Here is a 15,368-nt window from a genome sequence, read left to right on the forward strand (position 1 = left end):
AAATCCCCCCATTTAAAACACATGTGGTAGAATTAGCCAAAAGATTCTATACGAAACTTCCTATGCACTCAAATCCAAGCATAACATGTCTCGGGCGCTCAAGTCCCGACGACAAACCCACCTATCCATTCCCAGTCTCTATAACCTTCCCCCCTTGATGAGTGGACTTAAATAAAAAATTAAATTGCAACCAGATATACAAAAAATATAGTATAAATTTTACAAACACATTTATTTAAAACAATATATAAAAATCAAAATAAAAAAATCTTTTACAAAAAAAAAAAAATACATATATAAATAAAATTTAAAAAATACCTACAGACAAAAAAAAAATAAAAAAATACAAAAAAATATAGTATTTCAGTCCTATAAGTTGCTATAGGCAGCCCACTCATCGGGTAGAAAAAAACCATCCCCCAGGTACTTTACACCCTCAGTTCACGAGACATGGAGAAAATATTCCCCGAAACTCGAAATTGCACAATAGATACCAGGAACGATAAGACGTCGAGCCAAAGCTCTTTCGGAGTTCCTTAGAACCTCCGGGCGCGCGGCTTGAGAGCCGGCGCCAACTGTAACCCAGGGCGGGGCCCGCCTCGGGCTCTCCTTAGGCGTTAGGGCGCCGGGCAGCCAGGTCCAAGCGCAGGTGGCGCACGTGGGCCAGCAGTCGGGACTGGCGGGCGCGCAGCTGCTCGCGCTCGCGCTCCTCGCGCTGCAGCTTCGTGCACAGCGCGGCGGCTTCGCGGAGCACCACTACCTTAGGGGCGCGCTCCTTCTCACGGATGGAGGGCACCTCCCGCTTCAACTCGTCTAACAGATTCTTCAGGCCGATACGGCGTTGTCGCTCCATGTCATTATGGAGAGATCGCTTCTTGCGCTTGCGGTAGCGAGACGACTGGGCGGGTGGCGAGCGGTCCCTTGGGCGCTTGCGGGGCCTGGAAGAGCAGGCGGGGCGCGCTGGCCGGGCGGGCTGGGGGCTGCGGGCTCCCATGGCGGAGGCGACGGTTCTCTGGAGCTGGTGCCGGTCCATAGCGGAGGGATTGGTTGGCATAACGACTGGTCCCCGTGTCCCGGGAGCCAGTTTCTCTCCCAAAGATTCGACATCGATCTCTTCCTCCTCTGTTGACAAAAGAACAATATATTATTAGAAAAAAAGTTCTCACGTATCAGTAGACATTAATTGGAGAGACACCCGATTCCATTTAAGGCAGATTGGTGGCGCTAAGTGGGTACATGAGTCACAGAACGCCCACGAAGATTTATCCGCCATGCAGTGCCTACTTAGGAAGTACACGCTAACTGAGGCAACACGAAACTAAAACGACATGACATTCTCGCAATTCTTTAAGCTCGGTAGTCGCTCTACGAGGTCGCAATTGACATTAAATCGAATCGTTCAATAGTACTTGTACGAAAACCGCAAAACACGAAAAAGAGCAAAGAGAAATGCACACACCGGTGTGGGCGGGATGGAGTGAGGGTGAAGGTGAGGGTGAGGAAGGGGCGACCAGTTTTTCGGCCAGAGGTCTCTGGGAGCGGAATGCGGTGGGGCGGCTCTCGGAATATGGACGAAAGGAGAAATGGTCCGCTGCGCTGTCTGCATGCTATATAACTTCTCTTCGGCACCTTTGAGACAGTGCTATAGGAGGGTATAGGGGGTTGTTACTTTCGAAGCTAAAAACTATACAAATATTAAATTCTCATCTGATAAAGTTTCACCTTAAATGTATTGAAAGATTAAATTGATTAATTTTATAGTTTCATATTTATGATATTTGAATGGATAGGGTTATTTATAAAGCTATATTCAAGCTAGTCGACATGTAATGACAATATAATGAGCCTCATAGTACAGCGGCACAGTAAATCTGCATTGGCGATAGAGATAGAGAGGTTGGCTGCTGGGTGCTGGCTTGTGGTTGTTTGGTTGGTTGGGGTGGGGAGGATAACGACCTCGGGCAAGCCGAGGAAGCGTTGGGCGGGGAGGGCGACCGTCTGCATCCATCGATCCAGACGCTCTGACGTCACTGCGCGCCAAAATCCGACGCATGCGCCATTCCCGCCCACTGCACACATGCCGCCACCGCCGCCGACACCGACGTTTCAAGAAAAGGGGAATTTCACCGCCTTACAACCCTCCTCTCACGGAGGTAATTCGGAACTTTTGTTACTTTCACCACTAATATTGCGCTGTTACGCAATACCAACAGGGCGGGCCTTGCTAGAACTTTTGCGCTTTGGCGGGAAACCGGCATATGGCGGCAATAACATCGCATTATTCACGGTTAAAGTTTTTGCAACTTAGAAAGTGAAATAAAAAGTGAAGTATTAAGTTAAGTTTTCGCAAGACTTTCGCATGATGTAATAGAACCACCCTCCCGCAGATTAGCTATTAAGTATACGTAATAATAAATGGTCAAATTGTGAAAGTTTAACAAAGAGACAACGCCTCATCAGTACGAGTAAACAAATAATAGAAAGCAATTATTATTAGTTGCGGAACTCATGCGTTTGTATGGCTGCCAAGTCTGCACCGCGGGGCGAAGTTGTTCTACATCTGGTTCAGGGCAGAATGAGCAGTGAACACAGACAGTGGAGGAAATTGAATAGCAACACGGCATTGATCTGATATCAGCGAGAGAAATGTGGTCGTGATAAGTCTCAGCGACCACGCCCGAGCCCCCACTCCTCGCGAGACGATTACATTGTAATGGCCCGTGTGTGGTGCTTATGAAATGGACCACATTCTTCGCTGCAAAGAAACCGCGCTTGATCTAGATTCTATATCACATGAGAGGGATACTGCAGCCGCAGCCGACTGGACCAGTCAGTCCAGCCAGCGCATAACTGTCCACTGTTCTCGGTTCTGCTCTCTGTCCGCTATTCTGCGTCGGGCACAGATTTATTATTGCAATCAATGCCAGTGTGTTTTCTTATCACCAATTTTCCATTCTAATATTCCGAATAACTAGCTGTACCCCGCCACGCGTTGCTGTGGCTTAGTCTGTCTGCGATGGCCCCGTTTTTTTAGTATGTTTTTACCTGTCACAGGTGACATCTATAAAAACACATGCGTATTCGAATGCAAGTTGGGTCAAAATTTCAAAGCAATCGGTGAAGAATTTTCGGAGATTTACGATTTTGAACAAACGAACGTTAACAGTTTTATTTATTTATATAGATATTTGACAATTACAATTTTTAAGGGCGAATTCGATCCTTTGGAAGACGATATGAATAGGAATTTACAATGAAAGGGATACCTACTTTACTGATTATATTATTTCATTTGAATATTATTTGCTTTAATTTAAATTTTGGTTATTTGATTTAATTTTATTGAAAACCAGCTGAAGTCCGGAAGAAATCCGGAATTTACAGCTGATCGGCGACAACAGCAAAAATACAATAAAATAAAATAAGATGTAATAAAATATGTAACAATCTATTGTTGAATAAATGTTTTATTTATTTTTCGGAATAACTTTATTGAGTAAAACCTCAAATTGTAATATTTAAATATTGAAGACAATATTAGTGATTTCTAAACGAAAATCTGAAACAGAAAAATCAGAAAAGGAAACGGTCACATCTGGGACTCGAACCCAGGACCCTTGTCTTTCCGGGACAGTGCTCTACCAACTGCGCTAATGGGACCCTATTCCCTTCGGTCACTTTTAACTGTATCATACTTCGAATAAGAACTACCAACATTGTCTTCATTTTTTCACCGCACATTTTTATTGGCAACTATCTTTATGTATGATCGCAAGATTCAACCCGAACTAAATGCAATCCAGACAGCGTCTTATTAGATAAACCTATCTTATTATTTTTATTTTTAATGTGCGACATCTGTTGACTTTTTCGGCAAGTCTAGAATGAAATATTTATTTTTCGGAATAACTTTATTGAGTAAAACCTCAAATTGTAATATTTAAATATTGAAGACAATATTAGTGATTTCTAAACGAAAATCTGAAACAGAAAAATCAGAAAAGGAAACGGTCACATCTGGGACTCGAACCCAGGACCCTTATAGGAATAGGGAATAGGAATAGGGTCCCATTAGCGCAGTTGGTAGAGCACTGTCCCGGAAAGACAAGGGTCCTGGGTTCGAGTCCCAGATGTGACCGTTTCCTTTTCTGATTTTTCTGTTTCAGAATTTCGTTTAGAAATCACTAATATTGTCTTCAATATTTAAATGTTTTATTGATCATAAAATGTCCAAATACAAAAATAAGGGCTACTGAAGAAATACCGCTGATGGCTTTCTTGTAATCTTTCTCACCCTATAAAAGACCTTTTCTAGAAAGTCACAACGGAGTTCTCTTCTCAGCAGTATAATCAGTACGATGTCTGCACACGCAGTATAAGCCTGAACTCGAGAACGTCGGTAAGTACAAGTACGAATATGTGATGTCCTAAAAAGACAATTATTTGAATCATGAAATGAAACGAACTGATCGTTTATCATCATGCCGCGGCCGTCTGGACGGTTTACCGCTAGCAACTATACATTTTGCATTCGCATTCGCAGTGCCAGTGATAAACTCTCCCGCGCCTTCACAAAGCAATAACGGAGCATGGGACTCGTTTGAAACCGGATACCAGAACTAACAAGACAATCATAATACTCTCATTGTCCCACTAGTCGCCGCCGTCGCCAGATCAGGACTTAAATCAGGCTATAGGAACTAACAAGTAGCGAGCACAATGGGCAGGGAGCAAGGAGATCTAGAACTAGGACTTTTAAGTTCAACACAATATTAAACACAATTACAAAACTTAGGCAATGTGTTGCGCTGGTTAAGATGAACGGCTGCGAAAAATATATTATTCAGTTTGGTCAAGTATTTTGGACAACAAATACTTGACAAAGTTCTTCTTAGCGCTGGACTAGGAAAACTCTGCTCTATTCAAGAAATATAACTGAGGCGAAGATAGACAGTCGTGCCGAATGGAAGCCTTCGAAATATGTACAGATTAACATCACTGTCAAATATAACGCCTAAGGTGGGGGTTGCTTAATTGGATAATTAGAAACATTGACCCATTTCTACTGAAGCCAACTAGAAATCGAGTTACTAGGTAAATTTGCACAAATTATTTTTGATTATCTCAATTGTCTAATGTTGCGCGGTGTGGAAAACTGTAATTTTACGATTATACGTGGCAATTTTTTTACACCCGGATATATCGAGGGTGATACGAAATCAGAACGAAGATCAATAACATTTCATTCCGCAAAGTTATTCACAACTTCGTTCACAGTTCACACTGCCTCTTATGGTGTTCTCACTTCTCAGGCTAACGAACTCGCTGTGAAGCAAGAACAATTATTATTATATTGGCAGAGTTATTGAACGTCATGGCAAGTTTTTAATATAACATTAAAGTTACCCAAAAGCATTTCATTGAAGAGACAGGAGGTAAAATGGAATTATTTATTGTTTTTGTGTTTAGTTGGTAGAACTCCATTTAATTTTTTAAAAATTTAATTAAAATCAAATTTAATAATATAATTATTAAGTTCTGCAAGTATTTTTTGGTTTTTGTTACAGCTGTTTCGGCTTTCAAGGCCATATTCAAACTGTGGTTAAGCCACGTTTTTGACGACTTAAATATGATTCTATTTTACCCCCTCCCAAGTTAAAATGATTTATTACCGGTTAAACCAATTTATTGATAAAAATAATTGTGACAATAGATTTCATATTCTGTGGGGGAATTTTGAAGTCTGTTTTCCCCACATTAATGTTATCTTAATTGTTTAATAATGATGTAGTAGTTATTAATTTATTTAAATGTGTTTGTTATATTGTTTAGGTTTTGTGAACATACTTAGAAGCGGGGAATAAATAATTTTCCTTACTTTATTAATTAATGTTAATGACCAATGACCCTAATATAACATTAATTAATAAAGTAAGGAAAATTATTTATTCCCCGCATCTAAGTATGTTCACAAAACCTAAACAATATAAATTAATAACTACTACATCATTATTAAACAATTAAGATAATATAAAACTTAAGGCTAATATAAAACTTGAATGTGAACTCAGTGACCTTTATTTGAGATAGTAGTTCAAATAATTAATTCGGTGGTACGCAGTTCACAACCTGTGGCAATACGACACAAAGGCATTATAAATATCACAATATAGTATGTAACGGACGTAGTTGACCACATTATTTAATTTCATAAAATTGTTTTACTTTTATAAAATGTGCCTACTCCACGCCACTGGCAAAATCACCACTCCCCGCCACTGGTCATTTTGTCCAATTTTCGGCCCAAGGTTTTTTTTTTTTTTTGATTTTATGGATTCTTTCGTAATCCTCTAACTAGCTAGGGCTTATAACAATACCCTTCATGTTTCTAACTAACTAGTACTGCGGCTGATTAGCCTTATTACTATCACCATCTGATGGTTGTATTTAATTGACTGAATTTATGTTACATTAATAAGTTTTATGAGGAAAAATTCTTAACTGGATAAAAAACCTCATACAAATGACAAGAAAAAGAAAAACAATAAGTTCTGAACTTTTTACGCTGTTTGATTTTGTGATTTACTGAATTTAAGTATTTCATTTTTTCATGTTTTGGCTGCGTCCTTTTCGCTTCGGTGGTCCTGCAAAAAAGTTTGTAAGAGAATTCCTGTGGAAGAAAAAACATATTTTGTTATATTAAAAAAGGATACTATTTCTTCATCATCGCTGTTATTTTTCTCATGGAGCTTCACGGTGTGATCTCCTTGAGGAGCTCCATTAGGATAATCAGTTTCTCTGTCTTTGATGAGCAGGAGGCCAGTTTTTCGCGTACCCTGATGAGGCCTCGCAGTAGGATCATTATATCCTCGTCATCAGAGGATCCGGTGTTGGGCGCTTGGCGTTGTTCCGGTGAAGCTCTTGGTGGTTCCTGTTGTTCAGGAGCCTGTTGCTGGTGGTTGCTTCGGCCCGCTACGTCCGCCCAGGATCGGCCGTCAACTCTGGCCGCGGGTCTCTGTGCCCGGGGCTCTGCCTCTTTGCGCCTCTGGGCGTTGGATTGCTCCTGTCTGCGCTGGAGAGCAGCTACGTATGCCACCCTGTTGGGGCATTTGCCGTAGTTTGCGGGATGGGCTCCGCCGCAATTGCAGCAGACGGCCGGCTCTTCTCGATTTGTTTTCGGGCACTCCGGTGTGGCGTGACTTCCTTCGCATTTGACGCAGCGAGCGACGTGTGCGCAATTTCTGGACCCATGTCCGAAATTTTGGCACCTGTGGCACTGTGTTCCGTGTTGTAGGTGGTTGCTTCGGTACTTTCTTAATGTAATCCTGCAGTGGCACAGGTAGATCACCGCGGCTCTCAGGTGGCCCATGTTTGTTTCCTGGCCAAAGTGTGCCAGGTAAAGCGGGTATTCTGTTCCCGGGGTGGTCATCATGACCACAGTCCTTGCCGGGAAGCCTTGATTCTCGAGGTCTTCCATTATGTCACCTGGTGACAACTTCGGGAGTCCCCTGATGACGGTCTTCTTGAGTTTTTCTGCTTCTGTGGTGAAGGTGTGGAAAGGCTTCTCCTCTCCACGTAGGGCTGATGTCAGTTTTTTGTGGGCTTCTACTGAGCTCACCACAACGCTGATTTTGCCTCCTTTGGCATACCGGAAGTTGAAGTGGGCACTTCCAATGTGCCTCTGAACTTCCTTCGTGATGTCTCCGTGCGTCATTGACCCTATGGTCATGATTACGGGCGGGACTCGTGTGCTCTTCCCAAGAGTCGGTGCAGTCGTTCGGCTGGTGGGCGCCTGGTCTCTGCTGGTGGACGCCACTGGTCCTGGTGGCGTCGGGCGTTTCTTCGTCGGTGGCGACAATATTTCTTCTGCTGGTTCGCTTACTTTATGTAAGGGTTCATATTTGTTTTCGTGAACCAGACGAAAATGGGCTTTGGGGGGGAATGGGGGCGCTTTGAAGCCGTAGCCCTCGTCCATTCCTCTACCATGGGTGATGTGGCTCTTGGTGATCCGGTTGCCGAGCCGGAGCCGGTCTGCGAGGATCCAAACACGAATTCCTGCTCGTGTGTATCTGGATTGAATCTCCAGCCTGTGGCACCCTCCGGGAAATCCATGGACAGGGGCTTGTTGCGCTTAAAAGTCGCTTTTCCTCTTGGAGTGCGGTGGTACGGCATTTTTGGGTTGAATTATTCTGAAACGAGAAAAATTTGTATTAGTTGCGTAATTTGCTGAATGCCTTGAGAAAGGCAGTTGGGACGACGTATGTGAATTGCGAAGATTGCCTTGAAAAGGGCAGTTGGGGCGCGTGCGCCTGCTCCAGGCCGGCTGAATTTCTCCGGCCGGCTGTAAGGTGTTGGGGCCTGGCTGTGTGAACACAAGCCAGACGGAAGCAGTTTTGTGGCTATATTACAAGCCACGAAAAATCCTCAAACTGCGCAAAATCCACAAACTACGCAATCTCCGCTCGCTCTTTGTCCTATCATCTTCTTTCTTTTCGGCCCAAGCTTTTTTTTTTTTTTTTGATTTTATGGATTCTTTCGTAATCCTCTAACTAGCTAGGGCTTATAACAATACCTGCTCGGGCCAGTTATTATTGTTGCATGGTATTTGGTTCTGTTGTTTCCCGCCCGCGTTCCGCGCGTTTACCTACATCAAGTCAGTTGTTAAAGTATCGCGCCGCCCGCAAGGTTCCGCTTCCGCATAACCTATATTGAGTTATTAAACCCACCGCGCCGCGCTGTATACGGCAAATGTTAAACCGCAAAGAACGCCGTGAAGAGTGCATAAAAATAGCAATATATAACGCATTGAACCATTTCGCAATTCTAATATCACTATTCCTTTTCCTTGACCTCCTCCAATACTAACAATTACCCCCACCTGTGATTAAAGCAGAGCAAAGTGGAAGGTGCCGACAGTTGGAGATATTGGTAAGTCAATCAAACAATATCACAAAAAACCGCAAATTACAGTCCATTCACGCCGCAACATTTGACCGTCCTGAATAAATGGATTTAATTTAGCAAGAACTTGCCGTACTTTCTTGCCGTCGTTCACTGACTTCATATCATCGGAAAAATGTACTTGCTGAACTGCCTTTATAATAGCGATTTCTGCAATGTCAATATGGCTTAACTCAAATTTACGCGGCAATTTCCTAATGAAGCGAAACACGTAAATGACAATTCGAATTAATTTTCTGTTTCTGCATTCTGTTCTTCAGTACGTTTCACATTTTTCATCAACAAATCCTTCTCACTGTCAACGTATCTTTTATACTTTTCAGTTTCATTGTTTTGCATTTCCTTCTCAGCATCCATTTCCAACCTTTTACGTCTAAGTGACGATTTCTCCTCTTCTATAGCCTGTATTTGCTGCCTCAGAGTTTCTTCCAACGTTCTGAGAGTGGATCTAGTTTCTTGTGAATTGGTTTCAAGGTTTCTTCTTTGTATTTCTAAAGTCTCAAATTTTCCTTGGTGAAGATTTCATTCTCCTTCTTGACAAGATCGCTGCTCATTTTGGATTCAATCTTGTCCACAAAACTGGCACAGATCTCATTATTCCTCTCCACGTCTTATTCCTCGTTTAGCTTCTGGGAATAATCTGTGGCCTCTTTCACTGTTGACTGTTCAATGGCCTCCTCCAATACTAACAATTACCCCCACCGGTGATTAAAGCAGAGCAAAGTGGAAGGTGCCGACAGTTTGGAGATATTGGTAAGTCAATCAAACAATATCACAAAAAACCGCAAATTACAGTCCATTCACGCCGCAACATTTGGTCCTATTCGAGCCGCATTATTTAAATTGAGAATTACATTTTGGTAATTCTAGAACCATTTATTCCTATTCAATCGCAAATCGCATTCATTTTGTGTAAGAATTCAGTTAGCAATACTCGCCCGCTATTTGAAATTACATGCCTAGGTATAGGTACTCTTTGATATTTTGGGTAATTAAATTATTTATCGATGTTGTTGTAGCAAATTTATTCGGTGCAAATCGCAAAGATATTCCAGCGTAATATATTCGTCTATGTATTAATGCCAACCTAAGTACGTACGTAAACATCGCTTGAGTTTATGGCACAATATATTTAATTATTTGGAAAATAACTTCTCCACTATAATTCGTCAGTACAAATTGTCGCCCAGTACACTTGTGTTTCTTGCGCATTATTTTATAAATAATTAAACTTTTAGTTTGCAAATAATTCTAAAAATGGAAGACAAACTAAAAAGACAATTAGTTTTACTAAAAGGGAAAAGAGATATTATTCTAAAAAGGGTTCAAAATTTAGTTTTGCTTGCAAATAATTTGCCAATCAATTTCGACGCGTCACGCTCAGGTGAAGCATTTATGTCCGAATCTGAAAGTATTTTAGAAATTAAAAATAAATTTGAATTAATTATTGATCAAATTAACGAGAATACTCTTACGTCAGACCCGAATTCTGAACCAGATTATTCAAGCTGGGAACAGTTTGAAGAATTATACACACGTATTATTCGCACACGAAATAATTTAAAACCAAATTTAGCTACAAAACCGCAAACATCTACATCTGCGTGTGCTGCTACGAGTAATAATAATAATTTTATTAAGTTACCCGCTATAGAATTACCTACGTTTGATGGACGGATGGAAAATTGGCACCTATTTTATGAAACATTCAAAACAAATGTTCATTTAAATTCACAACTATCTGATTCGCAACGCGTACAATATTTAATTGGAAAATTAACTGGAACCGCGAAAAATGTTACGTCAGGTTTAGTGCCAACTGGAGACACATATAAAATAATCTGGGATACGCTAGTCAATAAATATCAAGATAAGCGATCTCTTGCCACTTAATAATAATAATAACATAACATTTATATAGCGCAGTTTTGTGTTGTTTCACTTCAAGTGCGCTTAACTATAATAAACTTAAAATAAAATTTCCTATTGTGTTCCTTTAAAAAAAAAATAATTACATAATATGAAATAAAGAATAAACGGTTTACACAAAAGCAGAGAATAAAATTTAACAATAACAGTGCTATTTTAGTAGAGGACAACAATAAAAGACAGTGACAGTGCACGAAAAATAAGAACTTTAAAATTAAAATATTATATAAAACAGGAAAACATTAAAATATTATATAATAGGTGGACATTAAACATAAAAGTACAATAAGGAGGAAACCGAAACCAAACAATTACCGGAAAACTTATTACCTGAATAACATATTTCATTCAAAAACCGTAGCTCACAACGCAAACAATTTGACAGGTTTTATAGAAAAATATTCAGCATCTATCGCCGCACTAAAACAATTGGGAATAGAAGACCTTTCGGATTTTATATTACTACAATGCGCTTTGCAGAAATTAGAGTCGCAAACTGCACAAGCTTTTGAGCTCTCAGTTCGAGAAATTGAGATTCCCACCTGCAAGCAATTGGTGTCGTTTGTGCAAGATCAGGTCAAAATTCTGCAACGAACTTCAACAACTCGTGGACCTAACACCGCCAACACACATTCAACCAGTTCCGGTGGAACTGGACGCACAGCTCAAACCCGCACACATCATACTAACACGAGTACGCAATCAAAATGCCTTTATTTTCAAAATGAGAACCACACGCAACTGTACACTTGTACACAATTTTTAAAATTATCACCAAAGGAAAGGTTTTCCTTCGCAAAGGAAAAATTTTTGTGTTTTAATTGCTTGAGCCCGCAACATACATCTACAAAATGTAAATCAAAAGGCACTTGTCATAAGTGTCATGGCAAGCACCATACTTTTCTTCATTTTGATAAACCCAGTCAAGCAAACGCCTCCACATCCAATGGAGAAACTCAACCTAACGATGCAGAACCGCCGATATGTACTATGTCAGCAACCACGCGACAAGGGGCAACCACTGAAGTTCTTGCTACCGCCAAAGTTCACACTGTTGATCGAAACGGTGAAGAGAATACCGTCCGCTGTCTTCTAGACCCAGGCTCACAAAAACATTATATAACTTCACATGGTTTGATCGTGTGAGGAATGTGGAGATCCGCAAAGAGTGCAAGGCTGATGTAAGCGTAATGAGTAAGATTAAGAAAGGGACGCTTAGATGGTTTGGGCATGTAGAGCGAATGAGCGAAGATAGGAGTGTAAGGAGGATATATGATGCAAATGTGAATGGTAGCAGAAGTCGGGGACGCCCGAGGAAGACATGGCACGATCAAGTGAATCAGATACTCGAGTCGGGCCATGTCAAGAGTCAGAATAATAGAAGAGTATGTATGAGACGATGTATGAATGTGAATGAGGCAAGGAGTGTGTGCCAAGACCGAGTTGTTTGGCGGTCCGTCCTCTCTGCCTACCCCTGCGGGGAAACGGCGTGATGGTTAGTTAGTTAGTTAGTTAGTTACAATGTTGTGAAAAATTAGGCCTGGCAGTCAGTTCAGGAACGCGCTTCGCAGTCCAGGGTTTAGGTGGCAAAACGCAATCAATAAGAGGAAGTGTCACATTGACAATTCAATCTAGGATTGATCCCTACTTCAAATACTCCATAACCGCTCTAGTTTTAGAAAAAAATTACCGCTCATTTACCTACTTGCAAGGTGGACTTGACGTCATATAAATTTATAAATATTCCGCTGGCAGACGACAACTGGGCAATGCCAGGCCCAATCGATTTGCTAATTGGCGTCAGTCTGTTCTCTCAACTGTTGCTACCAAATAAGATAATCACCCCCGGTTTTCCAGTCGCGATTCAAACCGCATTAGGTTATGTTTTTATGGGTGACGCCCCAGTAAATTCTCAACCAAACACCGCATTCACTTTCTGCGCTACGCACGAAATTGAGAACTTAATGCAAAAATTCTGGGAAATCGAAGATATTGGTTCGGAACCAGTTCACAGCCTCGAAGAAAAAGAAGCTGAAGACATTTTTAAAGGCACCACAACTCGCCTCGAGGACGGTTCTTATGAAGTGGCTTTGCCATTCAAAAGCAACCCTTGTGACTTCATTGCAAGCTGCGCAAAATCGGTTTTACGCACTAGAAAGAAAATTTAATCATCTGCCAGAACTAAAACCGCTTTATGATGAAGTAATAAGAGAACATATTCATAAAGGTTATCTGTCCCAGGTGGAAGCCTTACCGTCAGAAAACGCATACTACATCCCGCATCACGCAGTTTTTTTCGCGTACCCTGATGAGGCCTCGCAGTAGGATCATTATGTCCTCGTCATCAGAGGATCCGGTGTTTGGCGCTTGGCGTTGTTCTGGTGTGGTTCTTGGTGGTTCCTGTTGTTCAGGAGCCTGTTGCTGGTGGTTGCTTCGGCCCGCTACGTCCGCCCAGGATCGGCCGTCAACTCTGGCCGCGGGTCTCTGTGCCCGGGGCTCTGCCTCTTTGCGCCTCTGGGCGTTGGATTGCTCCTGTCTGCGCTGGAGAGCAGCTACGTATGCCACCCTGTTGGGGCATTTGCCGTAGTTTGCGGGATGGGCTCCGCCGCAATTGCAGCAGACGGCCGGCTCTTCTCGATTTGTTTTCGGGCACTCCGGTGTGGCGTGACTTCCTTCGCATTTGACGCAGCGAGCGACGTGTGCGCAATTTCTGGACCCATGTCCGAAATTTTGGCACCTGTGGCACTGTGTTCCGTGTTGTAGATGGTTGCTTTGGTACTTTCTTAATGTAATCCTGCAGTGGCACAGGTAGATCACCGCGGCTCTCAGGTGGCCCATGTTTGTTTCCTGGCCAAAGTGTGCCAGGTAAAGCGGGTATTCTGTTCCCGGGGTGGTCATCATGACCACAGTCCTTGCCGGGAAGCCTTGATTCTCGAGGTCTTCCATTATGTCACCTGGTGACAACTTCGGGAGTCCCCTGATGACGGTCTTCTTGAGTTTCTCTGCTTCTGTGGTGAAGGTGTGGAAAGGCTTCTCCTCTCCACGTAGGGCTGCTGTCAGTTTTTTGTAGGCTTCTACCGAGCTCACCACAACGCTGATTTTGCCTCCTTTGGCATACCGGAAGTTGAAGTGGGCACTTCCAATGTGCCTCTGAACTTCCTTCGTGATGTCTCCGTGCGTCATTGACCCTATGGTCATGATTACGGGCGGGACTCGTGTGCTCTTCCCAAGAGTCGGTGCAGTCGTTCGGCTGGTGGGCGCCTGGTCTCTGCTGGTGGACGCCACTGGTCTTGGTGGCGTCGGGCGTTTCTTCGTCGGTGGCGACGGGATATCCTGGGCTGGTTCTCTTACTTTATGTAAGGGTTCATATTTATTTTCGTGAACCAGACGAAAAATGGGCTTTGGGGGGGGAATGGGGGCGCTTTGAAGCCGTAGCCCTCGTCCATTCCTCTACCATGGGTGATGTGGCTCTTGGTGATCCGGTTGCCGAGCCGGAGCCGGTCTGCGAGGATCCAAACACGAATTCCTGCTCGTGTGTATCTGGATTGAATCTCCAGCCTGTGGCACCCTCCGGGAAATCCATGGACAGGGGCTTGTTGCGCTTAAAAGTCGCTTTTCCTCTTGGCGTGCGGTGGTACGGCATTTTTGGGTTGAATTATTCTGAAACGAGAAAAATTTGTATAAGTTGCGTAATTTGCTGAATGCCTTGAGAAAGGCAGTTGGGACGACGTATGTGAATTGCGAAGATTGCCATGAAAAGGGCAGTTGGGGCGCGTACGCCTGCTCCAGGCCGGCTGAATTTCTCCGGCCGGCTGTAAGGTGTTGGGGCCTGGCTGTGTGAACACAAGCCAGACGGAAGCAGTTTTGTGGCTATATTACAAGCCACGAAAAAACCTCAAACTGCGCAAAATCCACAAACTACGCAATCTCTCGATCTATCTTCATCCGGCCCAAGCTTTTTTTTTTTTGATTTTATGGATTCTTTCGTAATCCTCTAACTAGCTAGGGCTTATAACAATACCCTTCATGTTTCTAGCTGACTAGTACTGCGGCTCATTTGGCCTTATTACTATTACCATCTGATGGTTGTATTTACTTGACTGATTTTATATTACATTAATGAGTTTTATGAGGAAAAATTCTTAACTGGATAAAAAACCTCATACAAATGACAAGAAAAAGAAAAACAATAAGTTCTGAACTTTTTACGCTGTTTTACCTTTGTGAATTACTGAATGTAAATATTTCATTTTTTCATAATTTGGCTGCGTCCTTTTCACTTCGGTGGTCTGTACATCTATCTGCAGTGAGAAAAAAGCATTTGGTGGAAAAAACGTGTGGGATAAAAACATTTTGTTATATTAAAAAGGATACTTTGCGCTAGTAATTATCGTCTTCTTCTTCTAATTCTTCACTGGCGCTGTCATCATTCTCATGGAACTTCATGATTAGGTGTTTGGGCATCCTATGTTTGTAGT

At 42.4% G+C, this 15,368-nt stretch overlaps 1 protein-coding gene across 1 annotated transcript; it reads right to left on the reverse strand.

Annotated features, from left to right (window-relative positions):
- Positions 1–610: 610 nt before the first annotated feature.
- On the reverse strand, positions 611–2,079 carry LOC149409213 (uncharacterized). The gene is made up of 2 exons (XM_089650044.1): positions 1,917–2,079; positions 611–1,122 (listed from the first exon to the last, which is right to left on the reverse strand). Exons 1-2 carry the CDS (start codon positions 2,077–2,079, stop codon positions 611–613), a joined length of 675 nt encoding a protein of 224 aa, XP_089506170.1.
- Between the last annotated feature and the right edge of the window lie 13,289 nt (positions 2,080–15,368).

The sequence above is a fragment of the Hesperophylax consimilis genome, unplaced genomic scaffold, assembly GCF_061612785.1.
Source record: "Hesperophylax consimilis isolate HC1 unplaced genomic scaffold, BYU_Hcon_1.0 scaffold_33, whole genome shotgun sequence".
In the NCBI taxonomy this organism is placed as follows: Eukaryota; Metazoa; Arthropoda; class Insecta; order Trichoptera; family Limnephilidae; genus Hesperophylax; species Hesperophylax consimilis.

What these genes read in the sequence shown, in the direction of transcription:
- LOC149409213 (XM_089650044.1), bottom strand. Translation starts at nt 2,079, where the DNA reads ATGTGTGCAGTGGGCGGGAATGGCGCATGCGTCGGATTTTGGCGCGCA. An exon ending in AACCAACCAAACAACCACAA is followed by an intron (nt 1,123 to 1,916) that starts GCCAGCACCCAG and finishes TTTTGTCAACAG; the next exon opens with AGGAGGAAGAGATCGATGTC.